This window comes from Oncorhynchus nerka, linkage group LG13 (assembly GCF_034236695.1).
Source record: "Oncorhynchus nerka isolate Pitt River linkage group LG13, Oner_Uvic_2.0, whole genome shotgun sequence".
In the NCBI taxonomy this organism is placed as follows: domain Eukaryota; kingdom Metazoa; phylum Chordata; class Actinopteri; order Salmoniformes; family Salmonidae; genus Oncorhynchus; species Oncorhynchus nerka.
In genome coordinates this window covers 75,998,360-76,017,652 of record NC_088408.1, presented here as the reverse complement: position 1 = coordinate 76,017,652, position 19,293 = coordinate 75,998,360, and the positions used below count along the sequence as shown (strand labels likewise).

General features: G+C 41.9%; 1 protein-coding gene across 2 annotated transcripts; it reads left to right on the top strand.

Moving 5' to 3' along the window:
- The first annotated feature begins 724 nt into the window (after positions 1 to 724).
- On the top strand, positions 725 to 19,071 carry rab3c (RAB3C, member RAS oncogene family). 2 transcript variants are annotated; one of them, XM_029678931.2, is made up of 5 exons: positions 725 to 903; positions 3,484 to 3,708; positions 7,859 to 7,977; positions 13,588 to 13,712; positions 14,020 to 19,071. In XM_029678931.2, exons 1-5 carry the CDS (start codon positions 886 to 888, stop codon positions 14,208 to 14,210), a joined length of 678 nt encoding a protein of 225 aa, XP_029534791.1. In that variant the 5' UTR covers positions 725 to 885; the 3' UTR covers positions 14,211 to 19,071. The 2 variants fall into 2 exon arrangements, with proteins under 2 accessions (XP_029534791.1, XP_029534792.1); XM_029678932.2 differs by lacking the exon at positions 725 to 903 and adding an exon at positions 1,394 to 1,521.
- The last annotated feature ends 222 nt before the right edge of the window (positions 19,072 to 19,293 follow it).

The window sequence follows — 19,293 nt, the reverse complement described above, 5'->3', positions numbered from 1 at the left end:
GTCTAGAACAGTAGCCACGTGAGCCTGGCACAGATTATAAATGGGCTGAATGAAATGTGGAGGGGCTGTTGACTATGATGACATATTATTGTATATTGGTAATGTAAAGGGGGATACCTAGTCAGTTGTACAACTGAATGCATTCAACTGAAATGTGTCTTCCGCATTTAACCCAACCCCTCTGAATCAGAGAGGTGCGAGGGGGCTGCCTTAATCCACATCCATATATACACTACCGTTCAAAAGTTTGGGGTCACTTAGAAATGTCCTTGTTTTTGAAAGAAAAGCCATTAAAATAACATCAAATTGATCCGAAATACAGTGTAGACATTGTTAATTGTACATGACTATTTACTATAATTACTATCCAAGTTTGTGTGACATTGGCACAATATTTCCCACATTTTCTAACATCCCCCATCCAAAGTTTAAAGACAATATTGTAAATCTCATAAAGGCCATACCTAGATGTTTGAATTTGCTGCATTTTGCTGTATAGGCCTACCCCTATATAATTTTTCCATTATGATCTTATCTATTTTCCAAAATGATGATAAAGGCATAATTGTAACTGACACATTGTTGCACATCTTGACTCCATCTGCTTAACCCCGGCACGCCGCTGCCAGAGACGCTATCAATCATGTGCACCAGCACCTCCTGTTCTGTTTACTGTTCTCTGAAGCGGAGCATGATTTCTGGGCGGGGGCTGAGAGACTGACGGCAGTGATGCTCAGAACGAGTAGCCATTATTGACTTCACAAATAATTGATTTCAGAAAGAAGGTCTTGTGATATCGGTCGAGGTTTACTGTTTTCATTAACATTTGGCTCATATCACAATACAGTTTGTTTTATTTATTTATTAGTGGGTAGCACAGCCTACATGGATTTATACGGAAAGGTAAGATCTTACCAGCATCTATCTGTATAGTATCCAGGTTTAATGAGGCTATACAGAACTCCAAATACACATCATCATTACATTGATCAAATTAATGTAGTAGACTAAACGCACATTTGTGAAATGTAATATTGTTTATTCTAAAAGCAAGCATAGTTTTTGCTAATGCCACAGAGGAAATGTTATAGTTGCCAAAATACTTCATTAGTAAAATGAAAATGGCCACAAAAAGATTTAAAAAAAAAATGTTTATGCAGTCTTCATGTAGTTTTAAATGGTTTTCTTGAGCTTATCAAGAGTAATGCAGGCCCACAGCTGTTGTCAAAGTGACTGTGTTGTATGCTGAATGATGTAGTCACATCGCTTTAATATTCCAATCTCCTGGAGCGCTTTTTGCATTATAAAGACTACAAGCCCCATATTGTGAACTTTGACGTCGTTGAACGTGCTTACTACGCTTTCCAACGGTTCAGCTTCGGGAAAACACCGGGACAGCTCCGAGGTGCTGAAATTGCCTCGGCTCAAACAGAACCGTCTCCAACAGTAAGAATTTATATAACAACAGCCAGATATATAAACTAGGAAAAGCCACTGACTGACACGAAGCCTTCGAATGAGGTTTGTTTGCTATAATGTCGTCAGATATGTTTTCTACATCATGTCAATTTTTCTAGACTGTGATATAATTTCGGAAAGAACTTGATTGACCTAGGGCGGCTACTATAGATTACAGTGTATTTGCGATTATCCAACATTCTGTGAGGTTTCATCCAATTTAAGAGGACTACATCTGTGTAGCAAAATGGAAGCGTGTATTTTCGTCGTCATCATAACATTTTAAAATGGAAATTAGCGCATTAAACACCTAAAATGATGTGTCCTTGTATAGCTTATTGCGTAAGGTAAAATGACATTTTGTTTACGAAACATTGTACAGTGTTGTTAATAGTGCAATTGTAGACTTGCTTGATGTAAAACCGAAAGCATCATTCTTCGTGTAACAGAACAAACAGAACAGGCACATGCTTGACATGGCAGATTGCTGAGGCACAGTGAAAACATTAAGGCTATTAGGAACAAAGATGTCTGCTGTAGCCTAGTTGTATTTTTGTAGAATGCTGACAAATGATGGAGAATTTTGCAAGAACGATTCAACATTCCACATTTTGTATTTGCTAGAGTCAGTAATTGGATTGTAGAATTGATTGGCATACCCGTTGATAAATCAAAGCCTAATTGATCAAACACCTTGTGAAGGATCTGACTGATGTTCATTGGCAGGCACATAGATGTGAGGATGTAGAACACAGGTGGACTCTTCAATTCCCCAGGGTGTGTAATGCTTTTCTGGTTTATTCCACAAAGCCATCTGCTATCAGACACACAGTCTGTGCTTTTAACACCTAACTGAGAGACTGGTGTCAATCTGGTCTGAGCATTTCATATTAGTCTTACGTTAATCAGAGACACTCCATTTAGTATGAAATGTTACGTTTTGTATGGTATGTATTCATTTTGTGGTTGTTCACCACCCATTTCGTTACAATTTATATTATATGTTACTGTAACAGTATAACTTTAGACCGTCCCTCGCCCATACCCGGGCGCGAACCAGGGACTCTCTGCACACATCAACAACAGTCACCCTCAAAGCATCGTTACCCATCGCTCCACAAAAGCCGCGGACCTTGCAGAGCAAGGGGAACCACTACTTCAAGTTCTCAGAGCAAGTGACATCACCGATTGAAACGCTATTTAGCGCGCACCACCGCTAACTAGCTAGCCATTTCACATCCGTTACACTCACCCCCCTTTTGACCTCCTCCTTTTCCGCAGCAACCAGTGATCCGGGTCACGGCACCAATGTAACAGTATAACTTTAGACCGTCCCCTCGCCCCAACCTGGGCTCGAACCAGGGACCCTCTGCACACATCAACAACAGTCACCCACAAAGCATCGTTACCCATCACTCCACAAAAGCCACGGCCCTTGCAGAGCAAGGGGAACCACTACTTCTAGCTAGCCGTTTCACATCCGTTACATTACAAATTTTCCAAATGTACAATATGTTACACATTTGCAAAAGGTAGAATATGTAAACAATTTACAAAACGTATGATATGTTACTAGGTGGCTAACGTTAGCTAGCTGGCTAATATAGCTAGGTTAGGGGTTAGGTTTAGAGGTTAGGGTTAAGGTTAAGGTTAGGATTAAGTTTAGGAGTTAGGTTAAAGGGCAAAGGTTAGTGGAAGGGTTATCTAAAAGGGTTAAGGTTAGGGTTATGAGAAGGTTTAGCTAACATGCTAAGTAGTTGCAGAGTAGCTAAAAAGTAGTAAGTAGTTGAAAAGTTGATAATTAGCTCAAATGTTAAAGTGTCACAGGATTTACGTTTACAATGTTATGTCTAGTCTATGAAACCAGGCTGGGTCTGTGTGTGATTAGTTTAATAATGTATTCTTCTTTTACACGTCCCTCCTCCATGCAACATTTCTAAACCTTAAATAGTACAATTTCTAATTCCAATGAGTTGATTTGAAGTTTGTCATGACCTTTGACACTGTGACTCCTGATATTACCAGATGTCTGCCACTCAGGGGACCACTCAAGGGAAGGAGGGCGGGGACCAGAACTTTGATTACATGTTCAAGCTGCTGATCATTGGGAACAGCAGCGTGGGTAAAACCTCCTTCCTTTTCCGCTACGCTGACGACGCCTTCACCTCAGCCTTCGTCAGCACTGTGGGCATCGACTTCAAAGTCAAGACTGTCTACAAGAATGACAAGAGGATCAAATTGCAGATCTGGGTAAGTCTGTCTCTAAAGTCCAGGGTACTTACTATTGTAATAGATCATGTCTAATGTAAGTATAGCTTTTCAACTACAGTTTGGACAAATATCAGCTATTCATTCAACTGCAATATTGATCTTATCTTGCCTTGGTTAATGAACAGTAATTTTGATCATTTGATCTAAATACTCAACAGTATTAAGCTCAACATGTCAATGCCAGTTTTAGTAGATTACCAGTGCTGTAAAATGGCTACATTCAAAACAGTTTAACAATGGCCAGAAAAGCCATTAAGCAGTGCTGAGCTTTTCAAGATGATTCTGCCTTTGCAACCACACACCAACTTACTTTTTTTGCATGACATCATGGAGAAACTCAATACTTTGTATCTCTCATTGAAATCTATTTTGATATCACCAGCGTATTGCCGCTAGCTCATAAGTAGTATGCATATTAGGAGACATCCTGACCTACAGTAGTCATAGGAACTATAGGCTCCTGTTAGAAGTTGCCCGCAGGCACAGATCTAGTTTACATTATCCCAACCCTAACATTAACCATTAGAAGGAAAAATACATAAGAGACCATGAATCAGCCTCTAGAGGCAAATTCATTCTTCTCCTACAGGGGCTCGGCATCAGCCTAGAGTAGTCAATCTATTTCAGACATTGTCAGTCTCTCATCATTACAATTATGCACTCTCATTCATTCCCAAGGGGCTCGTAACTATTGAAATAATCAGTGTCTTCTCATGTCATTTGTATTCTAGCCTCCCAAGGAGTTTTTGGAGGACTAACCTAACAGTGGGCTAATGGAGGTTATATTGAACATGAAACAAAAGCCTTTACTAATTGTTAAGGGGAGTCTGGAAAAATAAACTCCCCTGTCCAATCTCCCTTTCTTTTAACCGAATGACCCTGGTCTGTAAACCACATTAGACTGTCAATCCATAGCCAGGCCCCTTCCCCTGTCCCCTACTCTTGATCAATAACTATCTAGCACTGTGACAGGTTGTAACTAGATGGCTCATGGTTGGCCAAGCATTAATTCCCTCCATTTCTCCTGGGTAATTTGTTTTCAGAAAACACACTTGTAGTTAAACTTAACAAACATAATTGTTTGCTGCTTCAAATATTTTTGTCCATTCCTGTTATGGTTACCAAGCAACTGGTATACTGACTTCTATATTGTTATAGATGTCTATGAGCCAACTAGGATCCAGTCACAATTACATTTGAGGTGGCTTGTGCCGCTTATCTGTATGAACAAGGCCTAGAGTGATTGAATGCGAGACAGGGCAACGTAGAGAACCGAGACAGGGCAACGTAGAGAACCGAGACAGGGCAACGTAGAGAACCGAGACAGGGCAACGTAGAGAACCGAGACAGGGCAATGTAGAGAACCGAGACAGGGCAATGTAGAGCACCGAGACAGGGCAACGTAGAGAACCGAGACAGAGCAATGTAGAGCACCGAGACAGGGCAATGTAGAGCACCGAGACAGGGCAATGTAGAGCACCGAGACAGGGCAACGTAGAGAACCGAGACAGGGCAACGTAGAGAACAGAGACAGGGCAACGTAGAGAACCGAGACAGGGCAATGTAGAGAACCGAGACAGGGCAATGTAGAGCACAGAGACAGGGCAACGTAGAGAACCGAGACAGAGCAATGTAGAGCACCGAGACAGGGCAACGTAGAGAACCGAGACAGGGCAACGTAGAGAACCGAGACAGGGCAACGTAGAGAACCGAGACAGGGCAACGTAGAGAACCGAGACAGGGAAACGTAGAGAACCGAGACAGGGCAATGTAGAGAACCGAGACAGCGCAATGTACAGAACCGAGACAGGGCAATGTAGAGAACCGAGACAGGGCAATGTAGAGAACCGAGACAGGGCAATGTAGAGAACCGAGAAAGGGCAATGTAGAGAACCGAGACAGGGCAATGTAGAGAACTGAGACAGGGCAATGTAGAGAACCGAGACAGGGCAATGTAGAGAACCGAGACAGGGCAATGTAGAGAACCGAGAAAGGGCAATGTAGAGAACCGAGACAGGGCAATGTAGAGAACTGAGACAGGGCAATGTAGAGAACCGAGACAGATGGATGTGTCATCGTTAGCCGGATGCTTGTAACCCTTAGCGGAAGGACATCATCACTGAATAACACTCCTCTCAGACTGTGTTCCCCTCCTGTGGTTGGCCGACTTTGCCTAAGGCTCTTTTAATTAGGAGGTTTCGGAGATGGAAGAGTTTCTGAGCAGCTCTGAGGCAGCTAAGGCTTCAGTTTAAAGCCTTCTTCCTCCAAACACCCACTCTTTCTCTCTCTTAGAGAGGCAATGCTGTTCGCTGTCATATTTACTGTCTGTTCCACCAATTCATTGGTCCCAGACAGGACTGTAGCAGTTAATCAGCTGATTTGCATGGGACACAAATCACACACATTTTATCAGGAAGCAGAAAAGCAGGGTTGAATGTAAACAGTTTAAATTCTGAGTAATAAGGGTAATTGTTTTTTGTCAGTGAAGGAAAGACAAGCAGGTTCTAACAGAGGCAGAATTGCCAGAGAGAGCATTCAAATGAATAGCTCTAGGTTGTCTAATTGGGTGTTTTGAGAGAACTGTTCCTTCAGTGGTCATTTTATAATAATGGATGATGTCCTTGTTGGATTTACAATATTAATCACGTGAAATAGTGTGTCATAGTCATTTGCAAATACAGTTACGTTTACTGGTTATAGTTTTATGTATTATCATAATCATGTTTGAGTACTCTACTATTCCTGACGAGCCACAGTATACCAGAATTGACCAGTAAGATTCAATCCCTACTGTCACTCTGCACTGACTGTACTAAATGTTCTGTCTATTTCTTGGGCTTATTCACACTGTGGTCCATGGTGATGCATAAACAAACTCAGTCAGGTAGTTTCTAATGGAACTCCTGTTCACTGGACTCAGCAGGATTTTTCTGTCTTGCTGTGTCTTTTAGCTAAGAACAAGCAAAGCTACACACTCAAATAAGCCAGAGATAAAAAAAAAGGTCATCGTCAAGCACTTTGCCCTGAATCGATATTGTAATGAAGTGTGTGGATGCATACAGTATGTCCTCAGTATTCAGCCAAGAGGAAAGTCAGCAGTCAAAGCATTGTCTAGATTCATGTTTAATGTAAAGTAATGTCACAGTCTGCCAAACAAGAGAACCATTAGCACAATGTGTGAAAAAGGCTCAAATGATTTCCTTTCAAAACATTATATAGGAGTCAGTAATTATATAGGTCTACTGTGCATATTGTATTGTACAAAAAATAACACACACACACCTGTACACCCTCATGCATGTGTATAAGTAGGTGCACATACAATACATCAATGTGTTAAGTGTGTATTATTGTGGGTTTCCATTGCTCAGCCCAGCTGCTGTATGAAGGAGATGGAGGGAGGCAGCCTTTGAGCTGTGTGTGCTTTTGAAGGTCAGAGATGTCCTCTGGCTACCACACAGACATAATTATAGCCATATTCACAGAGCAGAGCAGGCCTCTTTGGAGCTAATGTAACCGAGCACTGTTTTGGCTTAGAATCCCCTACAGAACACAGATGACAGATAGTTTTAGTGTTTTCGCAAAAGGACAGTGGGATTTTGACCCCTCCAACGACCTACTTCAAACATGAGTTGGAAATCAGACAAAATGGCCATTTGCCATTTTCCTTTTGATGAATCAGACAGTCTGCTACATGACTGATATGCTATCTAGAGTACCAGCTATGACAATCAATAGCCCCTATACAATATGTTTACTGTAAGCCCATAGACATTACATAATATAATATGGCACTTCCAGTAGGCCTCAGCCACCACAGTGGCTTTACTGGGGAGACTTGAACCTCTAGAATCTGTGAATAGATAATGACCTTCCTATCAATGACAGCCATGCAGCATACATGATAATCATAGCCGGCCAAACCAGTCAGCGATGCATTATGCATATGATAATCACAACCAGCCAAACCGGTCCAGAATAAATACACACATGAAGGATGGGAGACTCTCTCTGTGACTAACTGTTAGTTATCTGTGTGACTGTGTATGTGTGTGTGTCTGTGTGTCTGTGTGTGCATGCATGTGCATTTGTTTGTGACCAGCAATCATAATGTTCTGTATCTCTCCAGGACACGGCGGGACAGGAGCGGTACCGGACCATCACCACTGCTTACTACCGCGGAGCCATGGGCTTCATCCTTATGTATGACATCACAAACGAGGAGTCCTTCCATTGCGTGCAGGACTGGTGAGTTTTACTGGGGTACAAAACATTTTCACCCTCTCTAGGAGGAAAACGGGGGCCGAATAGCATACGTTTCTTTTCTCATCGAAAGCCAATACGTACCAACAATACATCTTTCATCAGCAGGTTGGTAAAGACTGCAATGTTGTGTCAGTACATCATGCATCATGAAATACACCAGGGAAGGAAGCAACTTCAGTTGCCATGTTATGTCATGGATTAAGTACTGTTTATCTTAACCACATTCTCAGGAAGACTACATATCTTTATGGACAAGGACAACAGAAGAGGTGTGTTGTTGTTGGGTTGTAATTGAGACAGGATGAGTATAAGATTTCTCCCTGTGAAGAAACAGACCCAAATAGCTGACCTTCATCCCTTTCTGTATCTACTTATCTAAGCGTATTGATTAGAGCGCTTGCTGTCAGAGAGCCACTAGCCCACCTGTGTGGGGGTCCTTGGGAAGGTCATGAAGTCATGAATCGCTGTCTTTGTAAACCACACAAGCTATTTCCATCTGAATACTGAATACCTACACTAACCTGTACTGTGTGTTTCCTGTACCCTGGATTCAACATGATTTATTCAGGACTGGAAATAAGAACACAAGAGGAGTCTATTTCATCAGTCACAAACAATAGGTTTCTGGGATAAAGTCTACCAGAATGTTTTGATGGATGCACTTGACAAAACTATGAACTGTCTCAAGGTGAAACAAAAAGAGTGTTGGCATTGTGTGTGGGGCATAATGTGTAGGAATGAGACTGGTTAAACATCTCTGTTCACTGTGGTTGTGTAATATAATATGAACAAAAATATAAAGATGCACCAATTTCAACAATTTTACTGAGTTACAGTTCATATAAGGAAATCAGTCAATTGAAATAAATTCTTTAGGCCCTGATCTATGGATTTCACATGACTGGGCAGGGGCGCAGCCTTGGGTGAGCCTGGGAGGGCATATGCCCACCCACTGGGGAGCCAGGCCCAGCCAATCAGAATGAGTTTTTCCCCAGAAAAGGGATTTATTACAGATAGAAATACTCCTCAGTTTCATTAGCTGTCCGGGAGGCTGGTCTCCGACAATCCCGCAGGGTAACAAGCTGGATGTGGAGTTCCTGAGCTGGCATGGCTACATGTGGTCTGCGGTGGTGATGCCTGTTGGATGTACTGCCAAATTCTCTACAACAGCATTGGAGTCAGCTTATGGTAGATAAATGAACATTAAATTATCTGGCAACAGCTCTGGAGTACATTCCTGCAGTCAGTATGCCAATTGCTTGCTCCCTCAAAACTTGAGACATCTGTGGCATTGTGTTGTGTGACAAAACTGCACATTTTAGAGTGGCCTTTTATTGTCCCCAGCACAAGGTACACCTGTGTAATAATCATGCTGGTTAATCAGCTTCTTGATATGCCACATCTGTCAGGTAGATGGATTATCTTGGCAAAAAAGAAATTCTCACTAACAGGGATGTAAACAAATGTGTGCACAACATTTGAGTGAAAATAAGCTTTTTGTGCGTATGGAACATTTCTGGGATCTTTTATTTCAGCTCATGAAACATGGGACGAACACTTTACATGCATTTATATTTTTGTTTAGTATAGTTACAGTAGCTAATGACTGGTATTATCCTGGAGCTGTTCAAATCAGTGAGCTTTTTCTCTAGACCAGGTATTCCCAAACTGGGGTACGCAATGTCGTCGGGGGCACACCAAATAAAAAAATATATATATATTTTTTTACATTTCTTCACATTTTCTTATTTCTCTGTGATGTGTTTCTTTATTTCTATGTTTTGGCCGGGTATGGTTCTCAATTAGGGACAGCTGTCTATCGTTGTCTCTGATTGAGAGTCATACTTAGGTAGCCATTTTCCCCTCCTTTCAGTGTGGGTAGTTAACTTTGTTAGAGGCATCATAGTCCTGTTAAGCTTCACGGTCGTTTTGTATTGTTTATGGTTTTTGTTGGCGACATTCTAAATAAAAGGAATATGTACGCTCACCACGCTGCGCTTTGGTCCGCTTCTTACGACGTCCGTGACAATTTGCCAAGGCAGGATACTCTGGCAGTGGCTTCTGATTAAATTATATTTTCACAGAACCTCTTGTTGCAATTTCAATGAGGCTCTCTTGTTCAAATATTGGTAAGTGGACTGGAGGCAGGGCATGAAAGGGATAACGAATCCAGTTGTTTGTGTCATCCGTTTTGGGAAAGTACCTATGTAATTGCGCACCCAACTCACTTGACATCACATTTGACATTGTCCATCAGCTTCAGTTCATTTGCACACAAAAAAAATCATACATTGATGGAAAGACCTGTGTATTGTCCTTGTTAATGCAGACAGAGAAGAGCTCCAACTTCTTAATCATAGCCTCAGTTTCGTACCGCACATTGAATATAGTTGCGGAGAGTTCCTGCAATCCTAGATTCAGATCATTCAGGTGAGAAAAAGCATCACCCATATAGGGCAGTCGTGTGAGAAACGGTCAGAGAAACGGCAAGCGGTCAGACAAATGAAAATGATGGTCAGTAAAGAAGACTTTAAGCTCATCTCTCAATTTAAAAAAACATGGCAATACTTTGCCCCTTGATAACCAGCGCACTTCTGTATGTTGTAAAAGCGTTACATGGTCGCTTCCCATATTATTGCATAGTGCGGAAAATACACGAGAGATCAGGGGCCTTGCTGTAACAAAGTTAACCATTTTCACTGTAGTGTCCAAATGTCTTTCAAGCTGTCAGGCTTGCTGCGGCCCCGGACTGGGCACCCTCGCTGGAGGCTCCAGACTGGAGGCCGTCGCTGGATGCTCGGGACTGGAGGCCGTCGCTGGAGGCTCCGGACTGGAGGCCGTCGCTGGAGGCTCCGGACTGGAGGCCCTCGCTGGAGGCTCCGGACTGGAGGCCGTCGTTGGAGATTTCGTGCCATGACTCCTCACTGGAGGCTTCGTGCCATGGATCATCACTGGAGGCTTCGTGCCATGACTCCTCACTGGAGGCTTCGTGCCCTGGATCATCACTGGAGGATTCTTGCCATGGATCATCACTGGAGGCTTCTTGCCATGGACCATCACTGGAGGCTTCTTGCCATGGATCATCACTAGAGGCTTCTTGCCATGGACCATCACTGGAGGCTTCTTGCCATGGATCATCACTGGAGGCTTCTTGCCATGGATCATCACTGGAGGCTTCTTGCCATGGATCATCACTGGAGGCTTCTTGCCATGGACCATCACTGGAGGCTTCTTACCATGGATCATCACTGGAGGCTTGGTTCTGGGTGCAGGCACAGGACTCACCAGGCTGGGGAGACATCTTTGTTCTTGGTGGAGGCACCGGATACACTGGGCCGTGGAGGTGCACTGGAGGTCTCGAGCGTAGAGCCTGCACAACCCGTCCTGGCTGGATGGTTATCTTTGCCCTGCAAATGCGGGGCGCTGGCACAGGATGCACTGGGCTGTGCAGACGTACCGGAGACACAGTGCACAGAGCCGGCGCAGGATATCCTGGGCTGAAGAGACGCACTGGAGACCAGGCGCGCTGAGCCGGCACCATCCTTCCTGGCTGGATGCTCACCCTAGCCCGGCAGAAGCGGGGAGCTGGGATGTAGTGCACCGGGCTGTGAACGCGCACTGGAGACACTGTGCGCTCCACCGCATAACACGGTGCCTGACCAGTACCATGCTTCTCCCCACAGTAAGCACAGGGAGTTGGCTCAGGTCGGGCTTCCTAGCTAGCCGTGTTCCCTCGTAACGATGGGCCCCTTTACCAGCTGCCTCCGCCTTCCTGGCTGCTTCCACCTGTTCCCATGGATGGCGATCCCTTCCGGCCAGGATCTCCTCCCATGTCCAGGATCCTTTGCCATCCAGGATGTCATCCCATGTCCTGTCCTCCTTTTTACCACACTGCTTGGTCCTTTTGTGGTAGGTAGTTCTGTCACGGACGTCGTAAGAAGCGGACCAAAGCGCAGCGTGGTGAGCGTACATATTCCTTTTATTTAGAATGTCACCAACAAAAACCATAAACAATACAAACGACCGTGAAGCTTAACAGGGCTATGATGCCTCTAACAAAGTTAACTACCCACACTGAAAGGAGGGAAAAAGGGCTACCTAAGTATGATTCCCAATCAGAGACAATGATAGACAGCTGTCCCTGATTGAGAACCATACCCGGCCAAAACATAGAAATAAAGGAACATAGAAAATAAAACATAGAATGCCCACCCCACATCACACCCTGACCTAACCAAATAGAGAAATAAAACGACTCTCTAAGGTCAGGGCGTGACACAAATCGCGCTGTTAAGACACTGATGCCCTTTGCAACCACGTACCTATGTGTGAGTGGATTCTCGGCCCTCACTAGCATGAAAACGAAATACTGGCACAGACTGTGTATGGAAAAATAATGAGACTCTCTTTAATACAACCCAACATTGCAGAGTTATGTGTATCCTTTCAATTCCCAATTTTTGATGAACAAATAAGGTTTTATATTTAAGATGGTAAATAAAGAGCAAAATTATTGATTATTATTATATTATTATTTTTGCCCTGGTCCTATCAGAGTTCTTTGTCACTTCCCACGAGGCGGGTTGTGACAAAAACTCACACTCATTCTTATGTTTAATAAATGTATCTTATAGTGTGTGTGTGGCAGGCTTACAATGATGGCAAAAGACAACATTTGAGAGTGAGCTGACCCTGGTGCTAGAGGGGGTACGCAGCTGGAGGTTGAATGGAAGTACGGGTTGAATGGAGGTACGGGACTATAAAACGTTTGGGAACCACTGCTCTAGAGCATAGAGCAGACAGAGCACAACAATGCTTTATCATTCTATCCAACAACCTAAACATACTTCTTCTAATGGTAGGTTTTTATTCCATTCTCTATTATTCTTCCTGGTTACAAGGTTTAGGGCAAAGATGCATTGTTTCCATGGCAACGGCTCCTTCCCTGCCAGGCTTTATGTGAATGAGCTCGTGTCCTGACACAAACTCATTTCCTGTGTATGACGCAGTTGTCTCCTAATAGGGACGAAGGCACGCCTATGCTCTTCACAGAAATAGATGCTGCTGCACCTCTCCTCTTCTCTCCTCTCCTGGTTATTGATCATAACTAATAATTGTGAGAGATCAACATAGACATCGGTAATCATTTTGACACTAATTATAGGCTAACCTAGAGGTCAATTATATGTAAACATTTAATGCAAACCCCGGTTCAGAAAAGCTGTTTTTGACTGGGGTGTCATTTTGTGTTATAGCAGTCAATAGCCAGATGTGAATTGACCTATATCTCAACTACTATGACCAGTCTGATCTGGACTGAGCAGTGCTGACATCACAGTACATTATTGTGTTCCACTGGTGCTCTGGCCTTCTTTCTGTGTGGCCACAGGGGAAATGTGTTCCTGAAATGTTTCTCCCAGATTCCAGTCCTACTGTAGCACCTCATCGTCCTGATCTGATGATATAGGAGGTGTGTTGTTTTCACTGTATCAGCTTATCACTTATAGCGTCTAGTAGATAGATGCAGTGCTCTGTTTTGAGTTTTAGTTCCTGTTTTTTTCTGTTCATGTGTGTGTGTATGTGCATGTGCAGGTCGACCCAGATTAAGACCTATTCGTGGGACAACGCCCAGGTGGTGTTGGCTGGGAACAAATGTGACATGCAGGAGGAGAGGGTGGTGGCTGCAGACAGTGGGAGACAACTGGCAGAACAACTGGGTGAGCTGCTGTCATTTCATTGATCAGGGACACTTTATATAAGCAGAGATAAAAGAATGAACACATTGAAACATCAACAGTCAGATAGATACGAAGATCTATAATGCTTCAGCTCATCCTGATTCGCAGCACCAGTGCCTACATGGGCTTCTGTAAGTCCATTGACTTATTGTAAGCATGACCTACAGTATTTGACAGCCTTACATTTCCACTAAGACATTACGTCAAGAGATTTCTGAATGTGGATAATTTACTTCTTGTAAACATCACCAACAATATATTATTCTGTCTCTCTATCCCTTCACAGGTTTTGAGTTCTTTGAGACAAGTGCCAAGGACAACATCAACGTCAAGCAGACCTTCGAGCGCCTCGTTGACATCATCTGTGACAGGATGTCCGAAAGCCTGGACACTGACACCGCCGTTACCATGGGAACACCCAGCGCCAAACTGACAGACAGCGCCCCGCCCCTCCAGCAGCCCGCCTGCAACTGTTAGTGGCTCCTCCCAGTTACTGTGTCGCCAAGATACCCAGTCCCTTAGATGTAGTCTGCATCCCAAATTACATCCTATTACCTATTTCAGAGTTTCTTAAACTATGGGTTGGGACGCAAAATGGGGCCTGGGCATGTGAGAGGTGAGTAGCATCATAGAATACATCTATAATCACACACAATTTCTTCTTAATATGAGTCGTTGGAGGACGATTTGGTTCACGGGATGATGGTACATTTTTTATTTGGGTCTCGAGCTGAAAAAGTTTAAGAACCCTTGCCTTATATAATGCACTACTTGAGCAGGACCCACATAGTGCTCTTGTCAAAAGTAGTTCACTATGTAGGGAATAGGGTGCTATTTTGGATACAGACAGTCTTAAAGGTACAATGCTGATATTTTTAAAACCTTAATATCATATAATTTCTGGGTAACAATAAAATATTTTACTGTTATTGTTTTCAATTAAAATGGTAAAAAATAAACAAAAATTGCTTCTTAGCAAAGAGCAATTTCTCAAGCAAGAATTTTGCTATGGCAAGTGGTCTTGGGAGTGGTCTGAGTGGGGAGGGGAAAACTGAAAACTAGCTGTTATTGGCAGAGAGGTTTGGAACTCTCTTTCTTATTGGTCTATTTCCTAATTTAACGCCTGGTGTTGTCAATATGCAGGCCAAAACTCCATTCCACCAAAACAGGCTGAAATTTCAGGCGGCCTTTTCAAACTGCTCTTACACTAAAAGGGCATTATCATAATTTACACAGTCACAGTATTATTCCATCCTCATAGTATGGAAATATATATAAAACACAGGAAATCACATTTTTTACTGTACTGGGCCTTTAAAGCAGGGGTGCACAACTAAAGTCCTGGATGGCTGCTGTGAAGGCTGACTTTCCTCCTTGCCTTTTAGTCAGAGATTGACCAGTGTAGCTGCTGTAGGTGCACTGTCTGGCCAATCAGTGACAGTAGTTGATCAATTAAGTGCCAGGATGGAAGGAAAACCAGCAGGACTTCATCCCTAGTGGACTGGAGTTGTTCACACTTGTCTTTCTGTATCCTGCACTGTAACAGAAAACTAATTTATTCAGTCATTTTGAGTATTAGTAAAATACTCTGAAACTTTTTACTACAGCATACTGTATATTATGGTACATTGTGGGAAAACGTTTTGGTCGGAGAAGTCATTGCTTTGTTTTGAATGGTACTGTAATTCCACCCCACAGAATACAGCACCATACCGTATCTTTTGAGGGCCAAAAACCTTTTGACCACTAATGGGTGCATGGTATTGTTGTGCATCTCAAAAATGATCTTTTTGTTTTTGTTTCGCTGTTGAATCAGTCCCTAAATGTTCTGCATGTCAGCATTCAAGTTTTCAAGATATTGAAAACGCATCATACTGTGACACTTTCGGTATTTTGAAAGTTCTTTATCTTGAAAACTTGATTGCTGACATGCAAAAAAATAAGGGACTGTATCATCGCTGGACTAATGAAAAACATACAGAAATGTAATATTCCCTTTAACATATTTTGAGGCTTGCACCTGCATGTGAGAATGCTGTACCAATTTGACTGCTATGTGGTGATAGTGACCCATTCATTCATAATGTATAGTGGACAGATTAGAGTGGCAGCAAGTCAAACCTTAAGTGGTTGAGCATGTTGCCAGGTCCTTTTGGTCTGTTTTGTAGTCGCTGTCAGTTTGGAAACCTTGGTTAAGGCCTCTAGATGGGCAAGTGATACAAAACACAAATATGAATAAATATGATATAATGTGTAAACACTTTACATAGCAACCAACCTGCTTGCACCACTCCCTTGTAATTACAGTAAAATACTGTAAAGTACAAACCCCTCCCCTCAATGAATTTCATTAATCCATTCATTCATTCTGATTACGGTAGAATTAACTTTTTTGTAGTATAATAGGGTACATTTTACGGTATTGTACTGTATGTGTCATTACCAAGTACTTGCATTGATACCGTATTTCTATAATAGTAGGTGTACTGTAATATGAAATACAGAATTAGACTTACCACTGAGCTGCCTGTAAGTTACTGTCAAATTCACAGCAACTCTTTACAGTGTGGTGTGTTATACGACCGCTTTTTGTCACTGAACATCAATGGCAATCAACTAGCCTTGAGCACAGATCAGTGACCAGGCTAGCAATCAATGTATGTCCCTCTCCATAGCTGTGTTGAGGAACAGATACACACTTCACACCTTTACCTGGAAACACAGAGGGTCAATATAAGTCTGAGTCGATGTAGGCCTATTATAGTGTGGCTGATAATAGGACATTACAAACATACATTATTCTCTTTAGCTTACCATACAATATTTACAAAAATGATGCTTGTAAAGGCTTTTAGAATTCAATGTGTTGTCAATGCACGTACTGCACAGTAGCTTTCCAGCTGGCTTCAAAGACTTGTTATCAATTGTAATTCTGTGAGGAGAACCCATAGCTGTCACTGTTTTTACTGTCCATCGTAAAACCTGCTGGACACACAGTTATAATCAGTGCTTTCATTTATTTATCCTTCTATTTATGTATTTATTTATCCTTCTATTTATGTATTTATTTATCCTTCTATTTATGTATTTATTTATCCTTCTATTTATGTATTTATTTATCCTTCTATTTATGTACTTATTTTGTATGTATTGTTGTTACATAGTCTTCTGCCACAGCCAAACTATATCATTAAGTGTACTGTATACAAACTGGTAGGTAGTAGTGATTTCTGTTTGCAGTTTGTGTGTGCGTGCGTGACCGTGTGCCTGTGTGTTTTAGGAAAAATGAATGAGTGTGGCTGTGTGAGTACTTTCAATCATCTACCTTGGATAAAAACAAATGTGGCCTTTTAGTATTTCCAACATGGCCTCTTCTCCTTTGTGCTCACCTGCCACATTTATTTCATATTTAATGAATATACTATACATGCATTGTGTCTATGTGAGTACTGTATTATACTGTACATGTGTTTTGTAGTAGTAGTCCTGATGTGTGATCTGATGAGTGTCTGCATTTCTGCTAAACTGAATAGATCCTCTTTTCCTAGCCTTAATAAGAATAATACAAGTGTGATGTCAAATAGCCAATAACCTAAGTTGTGTTTTTATACCCAGACCCTTACATTTAGCTTTACCCAAACAATAAACCCTTCCCTCATTTCCAGCAGATTGACATTTCTTGTTTTGAATCTTGCCCTGGAGGCAGAACTGAGTGGTTTCTGCTAGATAGGCCAGCTGCAAAGTCAAAATTGTCTATGTTGTAGAAATTTATTAAAACAAACATGTGATTTTTGGTCTTAATTTAAGGTTAGGGTTAGGCATTAGGCTTAGCAATGTGGTCAAGGTTAGGGTTAAGGTAAGTTTAAAATCAGATTTTATGAATTTGTGGCTGTGCCACCTAGTGACCACTCTGCAGAGCTGCCTCCAGTACATGATTTATGTCAATAAATACCAATTTGCTCATTTCCACTTCTCAAGAGAAATGAAAACATATAATTCACAAATTAAACACAGCCAAGATATGATATGTTATGACCGATGGATACTGAAGCCATGATAGATAGTCTGTCTGACTGGATAAACAGCAATATTCTATGAAACAGACAAAACATCCATATTTCATATACCTGCTCCAGTATATGGGTTCCCTTTTATAAGAAACTAGTGCACCTTTTTCACATCCCTGACCAGCTTAGGGATCATGTTATTATTGTCACTCCATCCTTGGCTGAAGCAAATTGTCCTTTACATCGAGAATGTCCTGTAAATCCCAGTAAGGATAATCTCTTCTATATAGTTACATTGATCCTTTAGCTACAAATGACCTAGAAACAGAATAGTAAAAATATATAATTGTGCCAGAAAACTGGCTGTAGTTTGTTTTGCACCGGCTAGAGTTTCTGCATAGAAAAATTAAGGATCAGAAAAGTTGCATGAAGACATTGAATTATCTATATTTCTATTTATAAAGGTGTATATTGTCTATGTTTAAGTGCATCCTCATAGCTTTGTCTGTGGGGTGCAATGGGCCAACAAGTGCAATATTCTATGAATGATTTCCTGTACATAGTACTCCTAGTAGTTATACCTGCAGTAGAGTGACTGTTCTAATGTTCTTGTTGTACTGTATGGCACTGCAAGCATCACACACACTAAATATGTGCTTTATCTGGGATTCGCTGTGAGGTGAAGTTGTGTGTGTGTGTGTGTTACTTATTGTACGTGTTGACCTTTTCTACTGATGTATTCATGTACTACTTACTATATACTGTTCTTGTTAGCTAACTGTTGGTGAACTCGTACTATACGTCAGGATGCAGTGTTGTGAAAGATAGTCAGGGAAATTAGTATATGCCATATGCCGTACTGATATTAAGTCTATGTGATAAAAAAGGGAAATATCTCAACTCAAACATGATGTCTGTGTGAGACATTATTGTTTACCTGTACATCAATAATAGGCATTATCCTGCTGAGTTTGAGACCACTGACGTCGCTCCAGTCAAATCCCCTGTCATCTACTTCTTCATCTGTGATCATGTACAGTATATTCATGACTGCCACTGGCCGGTGAAAAGCCACTTCAACATGTCATTACTGATGAAGGCTTAAGATGATAATAATGAATAACAATAATAATAATAATTATTCATTGTACTTATGAAGTGCTTTTAAAGAACTTGAAGAGGCTTTACATGAAACTATAGTACACTCACGCTCTGGTCACCTCATTAAAGTGTGGACTGATATTAAACTGGATATATTATTTGTACCTTTAAGTGCAAGCAATGTACAAACTATGTTTTTGAGATGATAGGAAATAAACAAATTGTACTCATGTCATGTGTGTATTGTGTTTGTGTGTGGAGATCCATTGGCTCCCTCTTGAGATCGGTGTTCAGCTTGTCAGTGTGTTTGTGTGTGGAGATCCATTGGCTCCCTCTTGAGATCGGTGTTCAGCTTGTCAGTGTGTTTGTGTGTGGAGATCCATTGGCTCCCTCTTGAGATCGGTGTTCAGCTTGTCAGTGTGTTTGTGTGTGGAGATCCATTGGCTCCCTCT